Genomic DNA, 20,745 nt, shown 5'->3' with positions numbered 1-20,745 from the left:
TATTTATAGCCTAACTGTGTAAAAGTACAACCTAGCAAGTGATTTTTGTCTGGATGGAAATGCATATGAATTAGGGAGTTGACCACATGGACACTTCTCTGCTGCCTGTGAGAGCGTCAGAACAGTCAGGAAGGGCAGCAGAGTCTTGTCTGATATAGAAGTCTGGGCTGTGCATGTACAAGAAACATGGTGCAGGAATTCAGTAGGATCTGAGCATGACCAACCTTTCACAATATTGGACAACACTGAGCCAGAGCTAATCGGGCTAGCAGGCATGGTTTGTCTCTCCTCAGAAGCACCAGTAACAGTAATCTTAGCAGCCCCAAATGCAGTTTGCTGAAGCACCTGTGATTTTCCATGCTACTGTTGATCTACCACTTGGATTAAGCTGTTCACGAATAGCTAATGGTGTACTGTGTGAATATTCATACAAAAGATGGTAATTTTCCACAGTCTTCAAATCTTACCTACCCATTGTAACCACCTGCCCCAAAGGTTTCGAATTACATTTGGTTTGTGGCGTTAAACCCAGTTGTTTGCAAGGAAGGTCAACATTCATAAACTGACACAAAAATTCAAGAATTCAGAAATACATTTTCTCTCAGTATATATGTAGTGCTTCCAGAAGAAAGAGAACCCCCCTGCCATTATTACACACTTCAAAGGCAGCTCTAAACAAATCACCGAAGCAAATGCAAAAGAAGTGAAAACACAAGCATGCCTTAACAATACTTGTACAATTTAGTAGTTGAAATGCTAAAAAGAAATGCTAAACAAAGCAAGCAATTGCTCTTTTTTAACAGAAATCAGTATGAAAATGAGTATGTTCTCATAGTTCCAGGAAGTGAGAAAGGATGTAAAATATATGTTCAGGATGAATGACATCCTAATTACTGCCAAATATGAGTCACTGCCTGATGGTGAATAGTGCAATTCCCAAATGATGGTTAGTGGAAGACTGAGGATGAGGCAGAAAGTGAATTAGTCAGTCTATGAACCAGAATATCTGTCTAAATAATTTTTAGTTTTATTTCATAGTAAAGGATAGTCTGCCTCAGTTTTGCAATTTGACTTGATATGAGCAGATCCCTCCAGGGATTGTCAAACTGAGCTCTCAGCTGGAATAATTCTGGGTTTAAATATCACTCCTCTTGTCTGTCAGGCTTCAGCTCTGCCAGATCATTTTTGTGTTAAGTAGCTTTCTTTTCTGAAGCATCACAAAGGAGGCCAGAAGACCTTCCACAAATTAGATATGAACCTGCAAGTACCCTTTCAAATATTTTGCAGATCAAGGCTTATGTGACTGAATTTGTATTTTGGAAGTTGCTTGGGGAACAAGTTAATCTTTCTTTTCTGTGAGTACTCCTTATTTGAGAGACAGATGTTAGTGGTGAGCATAATTTGGAGTCTGCTAATGGAGCATTCTGCTGCTACAAGCTTCTAGGATATATCAAAGAACAATGTAGGAAAATCTTATCCTTTGCATATCTGACTGGGACCATATGCAATAAGATATCCTGAACTCTCTTATATATGATCTTCCTCCAGAATGTTTTGTATTATATCTGAAGTGGTGCTTTAAGTGTGGAAACAGCTACCCAAGAAGCTGAATGTGCCAATTTCCTGACAGAGTGGGAAGGCCTTACAAGACCTCTAGAATAAAGCAAGGCATTTAAGCAGAAATGTTTTCTAAGTTTTGCATGTTTTCTTGAAAAATGTTTATATGTGTGGGTATGAACTTCACATTATACTCTGCAATATATGGAACTGTGTCTTTCATAGTGTTGCAAAGCAAACATGGAATTTTATAGACCTTAAGATTTAAGAAAACATTCAGGTAAGACACAGTCAGTCTTTTAAAATACTTAAGGACTACATACATATGTTATTGATTAGGAATTGTGCCTCATGCAGTTTACAAGGATTTAAAATTCTTCAAAGAGGAAAAAAAATCCATTTTAAAATAGAAGTTTTTTATGCTATAACTGATAGCTATGATGGGTCATGTATAATATTCAAAGCCATTTTATTCCTTTTAGACAGTCATAGTCTACAGCAGTTGCTAAACAACTTACATTTCAACCATTTCTCCTGATAGCACATATTCAGTTCTTGGTAAACTATCACAGGATATAAAAATAAAGTTTTATTATATCTGTTTTACAGTTGTTTAAGGCCATCTGTTCTAACAGCAACATAGCCATATGATTAATTTATATGCCTTTATATTCAGAAGGGGTTCTTAGGTTCATTAGAATCAGTAACGAATTTTCAATGAATCTGGAAATCAGACTAACAATGGCATGTGATGAAAAAGATAAACTCATTTAGAAATTCTTTTATATATAAAATACTACTTTGATACATAGGTTCACTACCTAACCCGATTATATCCTGCCCTGCCTTGCAAAACATCACAGATATTTCAAAATGAAAGATACACAAAAAGCTGCCTTCTGGTGGTGCTGTTGCCATAGATTCCAATAAGGAATACAAATGTTGTACGAAATGAATGAAAATTAGGAATAAAAATACTCTTTACTTATCTTTGAAGAACATAAGAGAAAGCATAGATACTACTGACTTAAGATATAACCTGGAAACATGTGTAAGCATGAAAGTTTAATCATGACAAGAATTTCAAGCTGTCCTTAATTTCTCAAACTGCAGTATGAGGATTATTTCTATTCTTCTTCTATATAATGCACTGCTAAAATTATTTGCCTATGCAACTGGAAGATGACTACAGATACATATACATACATATATATATATATAAACTTTTTGTGCAGTTTGTACATCTGATTTTGGATGGATTGATCATTTGCAGATTCTCCTAGCTCAGATGATTGTGGTACTAAAGATCAGTGATAAAAAAAATGTTTTTATTCTACACATTTTTTACATAACCTATATAAGGAATTAACATAGATATAAGGAACACATGATAAAAATCACATGCTGAAGAAATGGTGACTTTACTCAGGCTGGGGGATGAAGGGATTGAGAGTAACCCTGTGGAGAAGGACCTGAGGGTACTGACAGATGAAAGCTGGACATGAGCTGACGATGTGAGCAAGCCACCCAGCAGGCCAACCATAACCTGAGCTGCATCAAAAGCAGCGTGGCCAGCAGGTTGAAAGAGGAGGTTCTGCTACTCTTCTCTCTAGTGAGACCCTACTTGGGGCACTGTGTCCAGCTCTTAGTGCTGTGTCCAGTCCTTAGAACAAGAAAGACATGGACCTGTTGGAGTGGATACAGATAATTCCCTGCTGACTGCTTTTGATATTTGCTAGTTGACCAGTTCTAAAGTCATTCAGTATCAATATTGCTTTATCAATAGATATGGTGGACTAATCAACATGGTACTGGTACAGAGTCCCTTTTGTGTAAAGGCTGTTAGGAAAAACTGCAGCTATATTACATTACAATTTAAATGACTAACCTATTATATCTAAACACTTTTTTAGGCTGATTGTATTAGTCTGAAGCTACAGAAGCCAATGAAGGCAGCAAGATCAAAGAACTGTCTTTGCAATCACATTGTGCTTCACTGAACACTGGAGCAGTACATTTTACTTGAAAAGTTCATTTTGGTTTAGACATGTAATTTGTATTAGCCAAACCTGACATGGCTAAATATTCTTATCAATTTCCTTATAATTAAACTACTCAAAAATTAATGAGACTGCTCTTCTCTTTATTTAATTGAGTTCCATTTGTCCAGCCTTGCAGCCTTACACCATGCTTGAGTCTATTTAGTGAGTACTGAGAAGATGCATTGGAAATAGGATGAAACCAACTCAATGTGTAATGTTGACGTATCTCAAAAAGTTAAAACTGACTGAAGTTTCTTTGATATCCCACAACATATTACTCTGTAGACCAAGTTCTTATTTGTACAATTATCCACTTACCAATACATGTCTTCACATCTGAAACCTTCATTTCCCAGTGTACTGCAAAGTTCTGATGCTGTGTTGATAATTCCCCTTGGAAGACTGCTACTGCTGGCCTCTGGGCCCAGCAGATCCCTAGAGGTAACTTGCACCTAACATTTTAGAGCATTTACTCTATAATAGTTTATACTGAGGCAACACAGCAGTATTTACTCTTCTAATGTTGGGTCTGCCTCCAAGAGTCGTGTTGTGTGCCACACACTTATGACTGTTTCATCTATAATCAGAACTATGCTGCCAAGCTATAAATGGAGTATGGGGTTATCTAGTTTTGCAGTAGCTACCTGCAAGTACCTTTATATAGTTGCTGAAATGTTATTCTGTGATTTCATACATTCAACTCTGTTTGGTGGACTGTAAGGAATATTCCTTTGCCTCTTTTTAACAGTACTCTGTCACCTAGAGCAGCTGTGTGTGATTTTGTACCACTTTGTACCAGGACAAATAATGATACAAGGTGTAAAATACAGAAGGATCACATACTAGGTGCTTAGAACTGCAGCAGCTTTTTGCTGCTGTTCTCCTGCTTCAGGCCTTTAAACAGCTTTTCAGTAATGAGACTTTATCATTGTAAGAAGCAATTATTTTCCATTACAGTGTAATGCAGTTACTGACTGGTATAGCTGGGTTTCATTCATTCTGGAACTATTTTTAAGTACTATATCACACACCTGCAGGTTGTCAGCCACTATTGTGACAAGCTGTACAGCCTACATGATTATTCAGGATCCTAGGAAGGAATATATATATATAGATATAGATATAATGGAGTTGCTCTCTGTCCCTGTTAGAAGTGCATGAGGTTTTGTTGAACGTTTTGCTTGGTAGGTTCTAAAAAACATTTGGTAATGATAACTTATATTTCAAAGCTACTCAAAGACATTTTAATATTTAAGAGGTGGGTCTCAGAATTGACAGAAACTATAGAAAGAAAAATACTGTGGATTTAGACTTACTGGTGGGAAACAAGAGTTCCAGGTTGTTGTATCATTGCTAACATTGCAGTTATCTATCTGTGAAGTGCTCAGCCCATGTGAGATCTCAGTATCTTGTAAGTCTTCATTTTCTTGTCTCTTCATGCTAGCCAGCATCTGTAGCTCAGATGAACTCTGGCTATTTGACTGGTATTTTTTCCAGTTGTACTCCTATGAGATAACAAGGAAAAGTCAACAATATAGAAAGGATCATGGAACCGAATACAAGAATGAAACAGATACCTTGGAGAATCTCTTTGGGAACCTTCAAAAAGCTATGCTACTCAAAGAAAATCAAAATATTTACTGGGAAAAATTAGTTAATAGATTTCTGTTCAGCTATGAAGATCAAGCATATTTACACATAATTACAGGTAAGAAGAAAAATGCAAACACTCATAGGGACCAGAGTCTGGATCCAGGGTGTTTGGTGAAGAAGATAAAAGCAGACTTTCAGAAGTTCAAAAATCCAGCAGCTAAAACTGCTTAAGCATTAAATGCAAATCTTGAAATAAACCAAATCACACAGTTATCATAGTATCATAAACATCATCAACATAACATTTAGTTATTTGTCAAGCACAGCATAAAATTTCTCTGAAAAGCCACACACATCAGCACTAAATTTTAAAAGTTATTTTGGTAACTTGCTAGTGTATCTCCTTTAAAATAAACATCACTGTATTTTTATCTTGCTTTATATTAATTTGTTTAACTGTTAATGTAGCTCTAATTGTTATATCAGACTTGACCCACAGGCCAAAAGCAGTTTTTACTTATGCCTTACACAAGACCTCATGATAATATAGTTTAAATTCACCCAATCTGCTGTTGCACCATCTTTGTTTAAAGAGCTTCTACTTTAAGAAAAAACATTAAGGTTTTGGAAGCAGCAACTCTATCGTGTATTTTTGATGTTTCATTCTGAAGTATCATGCTATTAGATTTCACTTAAAGCCATCTAATGCAAATAATCAGTCAAAAAGAAAATTAGCACTGAAATAAAGCAAACCATGTTTGATGGGAAGCATGCCTGCAAGCTGACAATCTGCAGGAAAATATTTCATATAAATCAAGAAGTATGACTGAAGGGTGCTCACATGGAACCAGTGGCATGGGCAAGTATGCAAATCTTTGTGAAAAAGACAATTCTAAAGCCTATTACAAACATTTTTTTAAAATTTTTTACTATGCACCTCAAATTAAGTGCAAAGACAAATGTCTTTGCAAAGATTTGTCCTACAGAATCACTGAAAACTCTGAGAGAATACTTTTTGGCACAGATACATGTTGTCTGCCGTTTTGTACAAGGTATAAGATGATAGAAGGTGCTAGCACAGCTGGCACACCATTTTTTGTCTCTAGCTTTTGATGTCCAAGATTCACTCCCATATAGTGTGATTATTACTACCATTTTTAATCACAAAATAATATATGATGCTTTTTCTAGACTGTTACTAAACATATGCAACTAGCTCAGTTACTATTAGTTTGTTCACTTCATATGAAGCTTGCTATGTTATGCCTGGAAAGTCTGCTTTGCTCTCATGTATTATTATTCTACCACATCTACAGCTGCTATAACTTCTATTGATCTTACTGAAGATGCTGATTTCCTGTTAATTTTCATATATAGATGCCTTCTGCATTTATCTGATTATAAGAGAAAATTCAGCTTATCTTTTTTGCCTCATGGAAGAAGTAATTGCCATGTAGTCATTAAAATGGCAACATGAACTAGTGCTATGCAGAATAAAGGCACTAAGAATTTGAAAGAACATTATTCTCATTCTCTTTCTCATTAAGGCAAAACATTGTCCAGACCTGCTTGTCTTTTCCCTTATGTCTATGAAGAAAGATGCATAGATTTTCTGGATTTTTATAAAACAATTCAAAACACTTGTGCTTTGTGTTTTGGGTTGTTTTTTTTTTTTTTTTTCTCTCCCAGCTTCTTTCAAATTGTCATTCAGTTTTCTTTTCTTGTAATGGTCTCACTCTAGAATGCTATACTCAGAAAGGAGAATAGATGTCATGACAGGTTTTTGTGTTCAACGTTGTGTACAATAAACTCCTTGTAATAAAGAAGAAATTGTTTGGACTACTTATACTGTAGTTTCAGATGATTACTATGAAAAAGTCTCTTCACAAATTTTACACTACCTTAGTCAGTTTTCAAAGAGAGAATTTGAAAACTGAATTTAAGTTCACTTATTAATTTAGGAGAAACTTTTGATGTAAGAAGTAATTCTGCAATACTCATAAATTTGTTTAAAATTAATATTTCATTTTGTAATTAAAAGCTTATCTGGTATTTTTGCATATCCTCTCCTTACGATAAAGTACTTTTATTAAGTGCTTAAAACTTTTGCTAGATTGACAAAACCTGTTGTTGAAAGGATTTTTTTCCTCACATACAATGACATTTGCATTCTTCTAGGTTCAAATGATTTATTCAGAATTATTTGAATGTAGTTATATGTGTGGAAAACTTTAATTACCAGCTATCTAACTGCTTGCAATATTACCCAGAGGGCTGTACTTCTTTCTTAATTAAAAATATTTGAACTTAATAATAGAGAGCTCTATTAAAACATGAATAAAACATTGCAAGCAGCCAGGTCCTTAAAGTGTATTAAGTAGTTAGCAAATCGATTGCTGGAAGAGTTGGTTAAGCAATTTTTTCTTTACCAGTCCTCTGTATGGACAGATTAGAAGAGACTACTTCTCTGTAAACTCTCACTCTAATACCCTAATACCTCTTAGTATGAAACTACCCTTTCAGTGTTATCTCACTGCTGTTAACAATATTGTATGTCATCACCTCTTTTCTTGATGCTTGTGGGGATCCAGAATACTTGTTTCTTCCTACAAAACTGCTCCAGCAGATACAAAAGAACAGCCCTACATATGCATGTGGCCAGAAAAAGGCCACATTGAAACAGCTTGTTATATTAGTTTAAAAATTATTGGAAATATTCTCAAGAAAAAAAATGACAATATATATTTGATTTTGTAAGTGCTAAGTGAACATACTTTCTAATGTAAGCAACCACTGTTTAATATAAGCAACCACTGTTTAAAAGGCAGACAGTGGCACTCAAATTTGGCTTCAAATTTTGACCACTGTGTAGTACAAAAAGAAGTATCAAAGAACTCTGAGGAAAGGCTCCTGGAATGGAAAATTTTATTACTTTATCAAATCAACTATGAGAGCTACATCTGCCAGATACTTTCATCTTATATTTTGTAGCAATAACACAAAGCCTTGTAACTCCTGAATTTCTATGCATTGATAATAGGCTTTGCCCTTGAAAAAGTACCCACAAGCAAAATACTATATGTGTGATACACTTATACATAGAAGAGGATTATGGTAACAAACCTACTGTCTAATTTAGTAATCAACTATTCATTAAACAGAGGAAAAATGATAGCTCTTTTCCCTCATCTTTTAAAACAAAATTAAAAAAAAAGGCAAAATATATCTAACATTTAAAAAACTTAATTGCAATCCACCTAGGTAGTTTATATTTAGTTATGTCCTATAAGACAAAGTTTTCACTGCATTAAATTTGGGAAAGCAATCAACACATAATTTCATTTGTTATGGACAAATAGATTACAGTTATGATTGGTAATAAACATAGTTGAATTTTAAGTGGACCAATTTTCCCAAACTGAAAAAAAACAGAAAATAAAGGAGTATCTTAATCATAAGAATGTGTAAAGTCACTGGAAATCACACACACACACACACAAATTCCTATAGATAAAACTAGGAGGGAAAGGGAATGTAAAATGCAAACAAATTTTATTATGCACTTCATGAATATTGGTACATCTAAGAAACAGAGAACCACTTTCTGAGTATGAACTGGAGGTTTCCTAGAACTAAAAATTCCAGAAATATTATCTTCTTTCCAAATACAAAAGAACACATGCATTACGTTCTTCCACATTTTCCACATTCATAGTGGCAATTCTAATGTCTTTCCCAGGTAATAAATACATAGCTCATATGCTGCTGTTGGTAGGATTTTCTCTGCTTTAAAAATATTTTTCCCTTTTTGTTGTCTTTAGAATCATCAGCCATTAATATTTTTCATCACGATTTTCACTTGCATTATTGTATTTCATTCCCCTTGCTTCCTCCTAATTGGCCTCCTTCCAAAAGGTAAATGGTCTCCACACCCTTCATGGAAAAGCATGTTCTGTTTTTATCAGGAAAAGTGCAAGGCAAATAAAATACTTGCAGCATGTAGGAAGATACTTCTAAAACCCTCACTCAGAAAGGCAATCCCTCAGGATTGTGAGAGAGGTAAAACCCAACCCCTACACTGCTGCTAAGAGAGACCCGTTTCACAAAAAAGCACTGAAGCGTCTGTGGCACAGCATATGTGCATTTCCCTACTAAAAATACACACAAAAGCTGAACTTATGCTTTTCCAGACATTATTCTTTATTCTGATGCCCATTTTGGATTACTTTTCCTAATCCAATGCCTAGATTTCTATATCCACAGTTAACTGCAGGTGGTCCATCCTCAGCAGCCATAGCAGCCAAGGATAGGTAAAACTGTTCAGGATAATGACCCTCTTCTGGCAGTAGCAGCCTTGTCCCATGGAGGTCATTGCTCCTGCTTCCCCTTTCACAGGTGCTGTCAGATCAGATAACTATATTCATTGTATCAACAGGTTACAAATTCACTACAGACTAAAATTCCTACAGCAGAACAACAGCACATCCCCTGACTGGTATGGTGACTGCAGTAGCCTATAGCAGGTAAGATAAGCTTCAAGGGCAGGAAACACAATAATGAAGGGAGGTATCCACTTCCTTCACCCCAATGAGATATATGTCAAGTTGTAAGACATTTCTGTAGGTACATTTTTCCAAATAATACATAATCGCTTCAAAGAGTCATGAACAAGAAGTGTCTATTCTTTTAGTCCACAGCAGTGTGGTGCAATACGTGGTTCAAGACATTACTATCCAAAATCCACTCTCACACTAAGGATCATGCAGTAGCTAGAGTCAGTATCCTTGGGTAAAAATAACCACAAATATTTTCACAAAATAGCTATCCTGAGACTAAATACCATAAGACTCCTTGACTTGTAGTAAAGACAGTTGCAGGGGAATATGATATACAGCCATCAAATAGTAAATGGCACAGGTTAGTAATACTACTACTAATATTTTTTTAAAAAGATTATTGTTTCTTATAACAAGCACAAGAATGAGAAAGTAACAGGAATGAGAGAGTCCATTCAAAGAAATAAAAGGAGATAGTGCAGTTAAACGCTGAAATTCACTGTCACAAGGCAAAGGCCATATAGATAAAAAAAGCAACTACACAAATCTTTGGAAAAAACTTCCAGCACCAGTTATTTACCACAGAGACATCTTTCACTGAAGAAATCACTAAGCTGTGGACTGCTGGAAGGAAGCCTGCAGGGCAAGCTGACAAGGTATCGCTGAATGCTTGCTCTGTCCTCGCTCTGTCCTTTTCCCCTAGCCATCTATGATGGCTGCTGGACAGAAGATGCTGGCTATGTAAGTCTTTGATATCAAGGGGTATTAGCTGACATCTGAGAAAAAAGATCTCTGAAGCCTGAGGAAGAAGTTTGTCCTGTTTTACTCTCAGATGCTCAGGAGTAAATCGAATCCATTCATAGCACATTTACAAGAAGAGGTCACATCTTAAAAGATATGTATCTGCAGTAATTCAAAGCCCAAAAGAATTCTATCCAAAAACATGGAACAATCACATACTGTCTCATATGGGATTTACAGAATACACTTGATCCTTAAACTCTAGTTCCCGATTCAAAGCACAATTCAAAGCACAAAATGATAAGCTGAAAATACAGGAATCAGCTATCATAGAATATTAAAAAACATAACTAGCTTCAGACAAACTTGTTCTTCAAATTATTGCATGTTCTATAAGAAGAATCCAGGAAGAAAAGTCAAGGAATAAAACATCACTTCAGTGAATGTATGAATTCCTTCAGCAGCCTGGCAGTTTAGCCTATGACACAACCTTAGAGCTGGCTCTCAATCATATAATTTATTATTTTTCAAGGCTGTCACAGAAAGACTATGAAGTACCTAGATTAATGCTCTTTCTATGGTCACTTGCTAATATATCAATTCAAAGTCTGTCAATTTTCCTTTGTAATCATTCAGCTTAAAACTACTTTTAAACTCACCTATTTCTAAGATGTGAGTTGCTCAATGATACTTCTTTTTATCTATAAACCTCTGTGGTTTCTGTTTTGTTTGGTGTACTATTTTGTGTGCCACAAAAATTACAAAATCAACTTTCAACAGACAGCTCAGCAGATACTGTTATGAAACCAGAATATACTTGGATGAAAGATGTATTATTTCCCACTTTCTGCACAAGGATCTATTTAATATAGCTCCTCTATACAATCTAATACTTTAATTTCAAAGTAAAAATTACTTACAGAAGACTGTGTTATCAGACCTGAATTTTCTCTTGAAACTTCCTTGGGAGACATTTTACTAATGGATCTTTTTAATTGTCCAGGAACTTCTTCACATGTTTCAGTGAAGAAGTTGGCTTCATGTGGAATTCCTTTAAAGAATTTAGGTGGAGAAAGAGAGAGGGTAGGCTTTAAGCTTCTCAGAGAGCTAAGAGAATCTGTTTTTCTCACAGTGGAACTTTGTGGTTCTGATAAGATGGTCTCTTCAAAGTTATGCTTGCTGTGTTCCTTATTCTTCCAGGATTCTCTTCCCCATGATATCCCCTTTAACGTGTTCTCTTTAAAAACTGCTGAATTAGATGTTCCTTGTCTGCTGCTACTGATCTCAAGTTTCTCAGTACCATGGATGAATTCATTGTTGTCATCCTGGGAAACAAAGCAAGAGCATCAGCATCACACAATACAGTTTTACATTACCTTAACATTTTGAAATGGCTTTTTAATCCCTGCCGGCAAATTCTGAATTTGCAAAGATTTTGAAAAACAGCTGCTTTCCCTGGCAACTATGTTAAGTATATCATAAACATATTCTTACGTCTCAAGTTGAGAAAAGTGGAAAGAGAAGAAGAGGGAGATAAGATGACACTTTCCAAAATGTTGGGTCAAGTTTAGAACACTGGTAACCTTCCAAACTTGTTTGCTATAACTATAATTTCAATAAAATTTATTGGAATTGTAAACCAAGAGTAAGTAAAAAGTCCATGACAAGGGCATCTTTCCATTGAATTATTAATATTCTAGATTTTCACATTGCATCTTGAACTTAAACACAGAAGGAATAATTCCTGTTGCTATCGCCTTGCTCACCTGCAGTAACATGATTGGGTATCATACTCAGCACCATTTGAATATCATTTAAGAATTTTGCAGGTTGATTTGTTAACCTTTTATGAATGCTTCTAACAATGTCTCTGCAAAGTATCCTGTGAATCAAGCATATGATGTTCACTCATACCCCATCTCAACACACACACAAGTTTTAATACATGGAAAGAAAAAGAGTAGGGAAGCACATCTAATGTTTTCCTCAGTGTTCTTATTCTCAAGGAAGAAATGATGAGCACACACTCATCTTCATCTCTTCATTCCAATTCTCTGCCATATACTACCACACTGGATGTAAGGCAGTATATACTGCAAGAGTCAGTAAGACACTGAAATATCATCTTCAGGATTCCTATCACAGCCAAGGTGCAGTATTGCAAATGAAGTTAGTGACTTCAGTGAGTCCAGGACTGGATTACAGAGAATGAAATGCACACTGAAGAAAATAATCCCTGAATTTTATTAATGATACGTGTTTTGGGAATTTATAGTTTCATTCCCTCACTTAGTGACTCATTTGAAACATGAACCTGTATTTCCCTCTTTTTCATGGATTTTTATTTGCCATAAATTATAGTCATGCTATGTTAGGTTAATTTAAGATTAAAGATCACCAAAGAAAACACTGTATTTTTCCACCACAGAGATAAATGGATAACTGATTGATCAAAAGTTTAAATCCCTCCCACCTTTTCATGTCTCTTCAGTCATATATATTTAGGTTCTAAGATAATTTCTTAAATACTAAAGCATGAAATGGTACCAGAAACATCAATAAAGTTTGCACTTCCACTGATGCATTGCATTCCTTGAAAGAACATGCAGATGGGCATTTCTGGATACATAAAACTGACTGCTCCTGCTGGGTTTTAAGATCATTCTAACATCTCTAGATGGCCACCTACCAGGAGAAGATGGGATAGAACCCCTTTGTACACTGAGATTTAATACTGAGATATCCTGGTGCAAATATCAGCCTTTGTAAGGGTACATTATCTTCTTTTCCCTTTATTCTTCAAATTGTATAAGGACAGAAAAATTCTCAGTTTTCTTCATTGAAGGCTTTGGGGATTAACTTGCCTGTTACACTTAAAACAGTATTTTTGATAGCACTATGTGACGTGGTCACACTTGCCACAGTCACACAACTCCAGTGATCAGCAGGATTTCTCAGTTTTGCTCTGGGTTTGACAGGATCCATAACTGATGCCATGACAAGTTTAATTATACAAAGTCTCTGACAGAAATTTGACTTGAAAACATGGACATTAACCTAATTACAAAATAAGTCACTTGATGGAGAGTGGCTCAAAGAGAAGAAAATTTTTATCCTTTACTGATTATTTGACTCTGATAATTGAGTAACAGCATTGAACCCTTTCAGTGACTGATTAGTAACCACTGAAAGAAATTTATATGTATTTTCTCCTCCCCAAAAGCCTGAAGTTACACAAACCATATAATTCTATCAGTTACTGTGCATATCTTATGGCTCTCGGTATATGCAACATAAAGAGAGTCAATGTTCACTGATTTGAAATTTATCCTGATGCATAACCTGTCTCTTATATTTTACAATTCCATAAATACTTTTTGTAGATAATACTGACTTTCCACAGATTTAATAAAAAAGGACATAATTTTCCTTTGCAGCTCCACTAATTTCAAATGTGCAGTAGGGTGAAACTGGGATTTAGTCCCTTTAACTGCACCTTTTTAATTCATGATGTAGTGACAGAAAAAACCCAAAGAAAACATTTGGACTTTTCTATAAATATATGCATCTTATATGTAACTAAAAATATGTGCAAAAATATTTTTTTGTTTTCTTTAGTTTTGACTGTTTTTGTTAATTAAAACTATTTTATTTATTTTCCAGGAGAAAGGCAATTTATGCTCACATGCCATTATTTGAATTGTAGGTTGAGCTATGTATCTTAATGGATATAGTTCCAGAGTGTGTACATATCTGTTACACACGAAGGTAACGTGTTAAAATTTTAAAGGAAACTTTAGTACAATGACCATGAGAAACAGTAATAGTGTTAAAACCTGTAGCAATATAGCTTAGTTTGGGCATGTAAGATTAACATACATTGTTAAAAAGCACTGAAAGATTCAGCATAACTTAGTCAAATATTTTGTCATGTAAGTGAACTGGGAAACATGTTATTGAGCTAAAGAATGTTTGTAGTTTTACAAAGATACCTTAAACTGTGCTAAAATAGATACTGTTAAGCCAGCAGTCTATGTTCAGATACCAGGGTTTTTCTTCATAGAATAAGTCAGGGTTGGAAGGGACCACAAGGATCATCTAGTTCCAACCCCCCTGCCATGGACAGGGACACCTCACACTACATCAGGCTGGCCAGAGCCTCATCCAGCCTGGCCTTAAACACCTCCAGGGATGGGGCCTCAACCACCTCCCTGGACAACCCATTCCAGGGTCTCACCACTGTCATGGGGAAGAACTTCTTCCTCACGTCCAGCCTGAATCTTCCCACTTCCAGCTTTATTCCATTCCCCCCAGTCCTATCAATACCTGATATCCTAAAAAGTCCCTCCCCAGCTTTCTTGTAGGCCCCCTTCAGATACTGGAAGGCCACAAGAAGGTCACCTCGGAGCCTTCTCTTCTCCAGACTGAACAGCCCCAACTCTTTCAGTCTCTCCTCATAGGAGAGGTGCTCCAGCCCTCTGCTCATCCTGGTGGCCCTTCTCTGGACACCTTCCAGCATGTCCATATCCCTCTTGTAATAGAGGTTCCAGAACTGGACACAGTACTCCAGGTGGGGTCTCACCAGAGCTGAGCAGAGGAGGAGAATCACCTCCCTTGACCTGCTGGCCACACTTCTCTTGATGCAGCCCAGGCTCTGGTTGGCTTTCTGGGCTGCAAGTGCACATTGACAGCTCATGTTGAGCTTCTCATCCACCAGCACCCCCAAGTCCCTCTCCTCAGGGCTGCTTTCTGGCCAGTCACTGCCCAGACTGTATTTGTGCTTGGGATTGCCTCGACCCAGATGAAACCAGATTCCTGTGTTTTCAGTGCTTTAAATAAAACTGTTTTCTAGTTTACTTCAGTAATGCAATCTGAATATTAAATGTTTATCCAGACTATCAGTATAAAGTTGACTTCAAGAAGCAACACAGAATGTGCCTGCACAAGGAGGATGAATATGGGCAAAATATGACTGCTAAGTAATTTGTTGGTTCAGTGACTTCTTTCACACAAAAGAAAGGCTTACCTATGAATTACTAATGTAGTAGTTACACTAAAAAAAAAAAAATTCATAATTTGTTAGCATGTGGCAGATTCGTTGAATGTAATTATCTTCTAGCTTTTTAAGTCTAACACATCTCCAGCTGCAGTGCTGATACTATTTAATGCAGTTTACTTCCAAAGGTAATGAATGAAAGGCACACTTCTGATATAGTCAAAGAAAATTTTTAGTTTATATAACACCTTAAATCTTTTTAAAGAAGACAGGGAGACAGAAGCAGAAGTATTTGGCTACTCCTTTCTCTTCCTGTGCTTGGCACTGGATCTCTGGGGCAGGATGATAGCTTGAAGGTTAGCTATCTTCTTCAAAAATGGCTTAAACAACAGCAAAGTTTAGTGACTAGTTTAGCTTTGATTAATATATAAACATTTAATTTGCTTTATAGTTCATCATTTAAGTGTGCCATATGCACTGTGTTTTGGAAGACTCTTTTATCTTCATTCACTTCTGGTACCTCTTCAGAATTTTTTGTTTGTTATTTTTATGCTGCTTTGGAGACATATCTTTACAAAGGACTTTAACAGCTCCTCACACCCCACTCGCCCCATCAGCAAATTTGGTTTTGCAGACATACAGAATTTAGAGCAGCTAAATTCACTCCATCTTTCTATTATGTAACTCATTTGCATTTTATTTCTCAGCTATGAGCAACAGATCAGAATGCTAAGAAAAAGATTTTATAATTAAAAAGTATGCTAGAATCTTCTCAAAGGTGGAAACTTTTAGCAGTTATTGTAATGACACAATGCAACTATTCAGTGCATTGGCAATTTGGTGACTTTCTATTTATAGTATCAGCTGATAGACTTGTTAAAAACATTTCTTTTCTTTCATTAACTTTATTGCTGAAAGATTTCCACATTGCAAAAGGTGCTGATGCTGACACAGCTCCGACAGGATATAAAGCAGAAATACCAATCATCAAGTGACATTAAAAGGCTGAAATTTCCTAATTCACTTTTGACAGTCTTGGTGAGCAAAACATTCCCTGCTTAGAGTTTAGACAGCACAATGAAGCTGTATTTACTGCACCCTTGCTCAACCGTAACGGACTTCAATCTCCCTCAAATCATTGATGCAGGCTTCTCTAAGAGTTTTTGTTGTAATGAAGCACGATACTCTCATCTCTCCCTGTTAGCACAGGGGCTGACAGACAGACAGGTTTTTTTTGTCTACTTGTTACAGAAGGTATACCTGCATTTTTGATCCTGTATCCAGTTAGACACAGAAACCTGACAAATCAACTTGTAGGTGTATGTGGAAAAGATGATTTATCCTCTCTGTCTAGCTTGGAGGCAGAATCTCAACGTAGAAGCTTTAGGAGGAAGACTACTTACCAAGAATTACATGTACAAGGTGGCCTACCTCTTCATTGGTGTCAGTTCCTTCAAAATTATCTTCAGTTTGGGTTTTTCCATGTATTCCATTACTGTCTTGCTTCAAATCCAAAGGGAAAATGCAAGATTCTGGTGACATACTGGGAGACTTCTCATGAGGACCTGATGGAGGCCTTGATGAAAATGTGAAAATCTCTTTATTATTCACTTGGTGATCACCTGTTTCATTGCTATGATCTTCAACAGAGGCATTCTGTGGTGAAGTCAAATTATAGCAGGATGAATCTTCAGTAGCTATGAACTGCTCACTCCAATCCATCTGAATGCTCTTAGTGAAACTTTCTGGTAACAGAGGTTCATCTGAAATGTAAAATATTTCTTTCAATGACAAACATGTAAATTGTATGTAACCCTGATCACTCCTTTTTGCTCTGGAAGTTGTACAGCAAAGTAACTTTTTCTAATATAAAAACATTCTGCTAAACAGATTTATACAGTTGAAAGAGTGATAAGGATGCAACAAAAAAGATAAGGTTGCTTTCCAAGTGAAGTAAGGTTAATCAAAATATTTCCAGAACACAGTTCTAAAAATCCATGGGCTATGATATATGAAATGAATTTTTTCTTGGAGGTTTTTAAGGCCAGGCAGCATATGGCTCTGAGCAACCTGATCTAGTGTGAGGTGTACCTGCCCATGGCAGGGAGGTTGGAACTAGATGATCCTTGAGGTCCCTTCCAACCCTAACAATTCTATGATTCTAAATGCAAGCCTGCAATTTGCAAATCTGAAACTGTTCAGCTGTTAAGATTTGATACTGTTCAACTGAATTCCATTCTAAGAAAACATAATTTTATCTTTTTCTATTGGCATATTTTGTGGCTGACATTAAAAAAAATAATCATACAGAGTTGGTGAAAAGTTCATAATACTACAATTTGCTGCTTCTTTTACTGCTGAAATTCTACTCTTCATGCCCAGAACGTAAGGTTTAAATCTCAATTTCCAATTACAGTTCTGATGAAAAAGTGTGACATGACAAATGTATGAAGATATCTGTTTCACCAAGTTTCCCTGAGTGCAGGCAGTACTAACCTGCCAATTTTAAAACAAACAATAAACTACAGAAATAGATTTAAAGACTGAATACACCAGATAAAAGGTGACTTTTACACTTTTATTGTTGACTTGTATTTTACTGTTCGGAATTATGGTGTATAAAAAAAAATTGTCAATTTGATTGATTAAACCCAATTTCAAATAACATCTGAGAGCAGTAGAATTGCTCAAGTATGCAAGACTCCCTTATCTTCATTAAAGGTATTGTGGTGTGGATTATTCACTAGATCTCAGAACTTTCTGGCTCCATAAAACAAAGTTACCACCAACCGTATAAAAAAGCCTCAATAAAAATAATACTAAAAATGTAATAATAAAGTAGCACTGGAATAATAAAATACTTGCTATCACAGAAGACAGTAGGTTTACTATGATAGTCTACTCTTTTTAGTTTTGTTAGAGATAATTATTACTTCTGGCAGAGGGAAAAAATAGTCTGAACCACCATAAATGAAGGCAAAAGAAAGAAGAATGAGATGCCAGAAGAAACAGCTGTCTTCTTATTTGGTTGCTCCAGTTCACTGAAGACAGCTAGTGAAGCTACCAGCCCCAGTTAATATTCTGAAAAGTACTTTGAACTAGGAACCAGTGAGAAGCAGGGACTTAATGCATCTTGCACATTCAGGGTTTGCACCTCCTTGTTCCAGAAGAGACTATTTTTCAGTCTACATGAAGACCATCTATAGTCAGAAATCCCAAGGCTTTTCTTTTTATGTTAGATAATCATGCTGGTTTAAAACAATTTATTTAGATAATTTTCTATTGCACATGAAGTATACTTTGTAAATATATAGAAATCTCATCTTGCTTTTAATTACTAAAAGACTTGAAAGATGAACTTGTAAGTAATGCCATTTATTTACAAATAGAACTTGCAAATAATGCCTTTTATTTACAAATATTTTGGACTGTTTTTTCAAGAGTCTCAGGAAATGAGTGAGACTATTCAAAACTTAAGAACCACCCTTCATATTTGAGTAAACTCAAGACCTTTCATTCTGGCCAATAACAAGCTTTTGCAGAATTCTCCTGTCTTTGATCACTCAAGATTGTGTCACACTCCTCTGATTACATGTTTTTCTTAGTCAGGAAATTAGAATTACACTTGAAAGGTTGTACATAAATAAAACAAATGAAATCATAGGAGGAAACAATCCTGAACTCAAATTTCAGTGTTTTTATGCTTTCTCTATATTTTCAGTATCTCCCTAAGCTGCTATTTTAGGTAATCATTTACTCTATAAAAATGAAACAAAAGAGGGATCTTCTCTTTAGCTTTTAACATGAAGCTGAATACAGTATTAGAATGCTCAAGAACAATGACTCAGGAACACTTTTTTCCCCAACTGATTTTTTAACCAAACACGATTAAAAATCTCTCCTGCACTGAATCAGTATTTTAAAGTACTCAATCATTTGTCCACCAGAAGTATGACCCACCAAACCTGAATTTTTTTTTAATGCCTTTGGCCCTGGAGATGCTGCCACATTCTACAGCCCCAGAAACTGCTGTGCAGAAGTGCCACAAAAGTATTACTTATCCTCCAACAACAATTAGCTAGACACCTGCTATTCTTGATCCCCAGCTATTCTTGATGCTAAATCTAAAATGCTCTTAACTCTTTTTTTGTAAGGCAATGATATTTGATTTTTCAACTTGCTGCAGTTTTCAAAACAAAAATATCTTCAGAACTTAGCCAGCTAAAAAAATTTTTGGTCTTTTTTGCAGTTTTTCCTGTTTCAGCAGCTTGCAGTCTTCTGACCCACATGGCACCTACTCTTCTGCAGATTAATTTAGGCAATGTTATATGAGGTTTCAATGGCAGTAGCTTGACTAAGACCAAGACATATATAACATGCAATTGTTTAGTAGTCAGAAGATAATTTACCCCATCACAAAATTTGATTTAACATGTATCCCATTGTCTTTGAAATTTTCGAATATGCAGTAATAGAATCATAGAATCATAGAATCAGTCAGGGTTGGAAGGGACCACAAGCATCATCTAGTTCCAACCCCCCTGCCATGGGCAGGGACACCTCACACTACATCAGGCTGGCCAGAGCCTCATCCAGCCTGGCCTTAAACACCTCCAGGGATGGGGCCTCAACCACCTCCCTGGACAACCCATTCCAGGATCTCACCACTCTCATGAGAAGAACTTCTTCCTCACGTCCAGCCTGAATCTCCCCACTTCCAGCTTATTTCATTCCCCCTAGTCCTATCACTACCTGATATCCTAAAAAGTCCCTCCCCAGCTTTCTTGTAGCCCCCTTCAGATACTGGAAGGCCACAAGAAGGTCACCTCGGAGCCTTCTCTTCTCCAGACTGAACAGCCCTAACTCTCTCAGTCTGTCCTCATATCATCCTGGTGGCCCTTCTCTGGACACCTTCCAGCATGTCCATATCCCTCTTGTAATAGAGGTTCCAGAACTGGACACAGTACTCCAGGTGGGGTCTCACCAGAGCTGAGCAGAGGGGGAGAATCACCTCCCTTGACCTGCTGGCCACACTTCTCTTGATGCAGCCCAGGCTCTGGTTGGCTTTCTGGGCTGCAAGTGCACATTGACAGCTCATGTTGAGCTTCTCGTCCACCAGCACCCCCAAGTCCCTCTCCTCAGGGCTGCTTTCTGGCCAGTCACTGCCCAGACTGTATTTGTGCTTGGGATTGCCTCAACCCAGATGCTCAGACCTCTTTAACAAGCCTTCTGTGGTGTTGTTATACATTTAGTGTACTAT

At 36.4% G+C, this 20,745-nt stretch overlaps 1 protein-coding gene across 1 annotated transcript in view; it reads right to left on the bottom strand.

Moving 5' to 3' along the window:
- The window catches only part of CFAP20DC (CFAP20 domain containing), a 72,576-nt gene that overhangs the window by 16,542 nt on the left and 35,289 nt on the right, over positions 1–20,745 (bottom strand). Inside the window, exons 11-13 of the mRNA XM_054387469.1 lie at positions 16,917–17,248; positions 11,410–11,814; positions 4,916–5,104 (exon numbers count right to left, since the gene is read on the bottom strand). Coding sequence (XP_054243444.1) covers positions 4,916–5,104; positions 11,410–11,814; positions 16,917–17,248 — 926 coding nt within the window. The remainder of the gene's footprint in view (positions 1–4,915; positions 5,105–11,409; positions 11,815–16,916; positions 17,249–20,745) is intronic.

The sequence above is a fragment of the Indicator indicator genome, chromosome 15, assembly GCF_027791375.1.
Source record: "Indicator indicator isolate 239-I01 chromosome 15, UM_Iind_1.1, whole genome shotgun sequence".
Classification (NCBI taxonomy): Eukaryota; Metazoa; Chordata; class Aves; order Piciformes; family Indicatoridae; genus Indicator; species Indicator indicator.
This window is presented reverse-complemented; position numbering and strand designations above follow the sequence as displayed.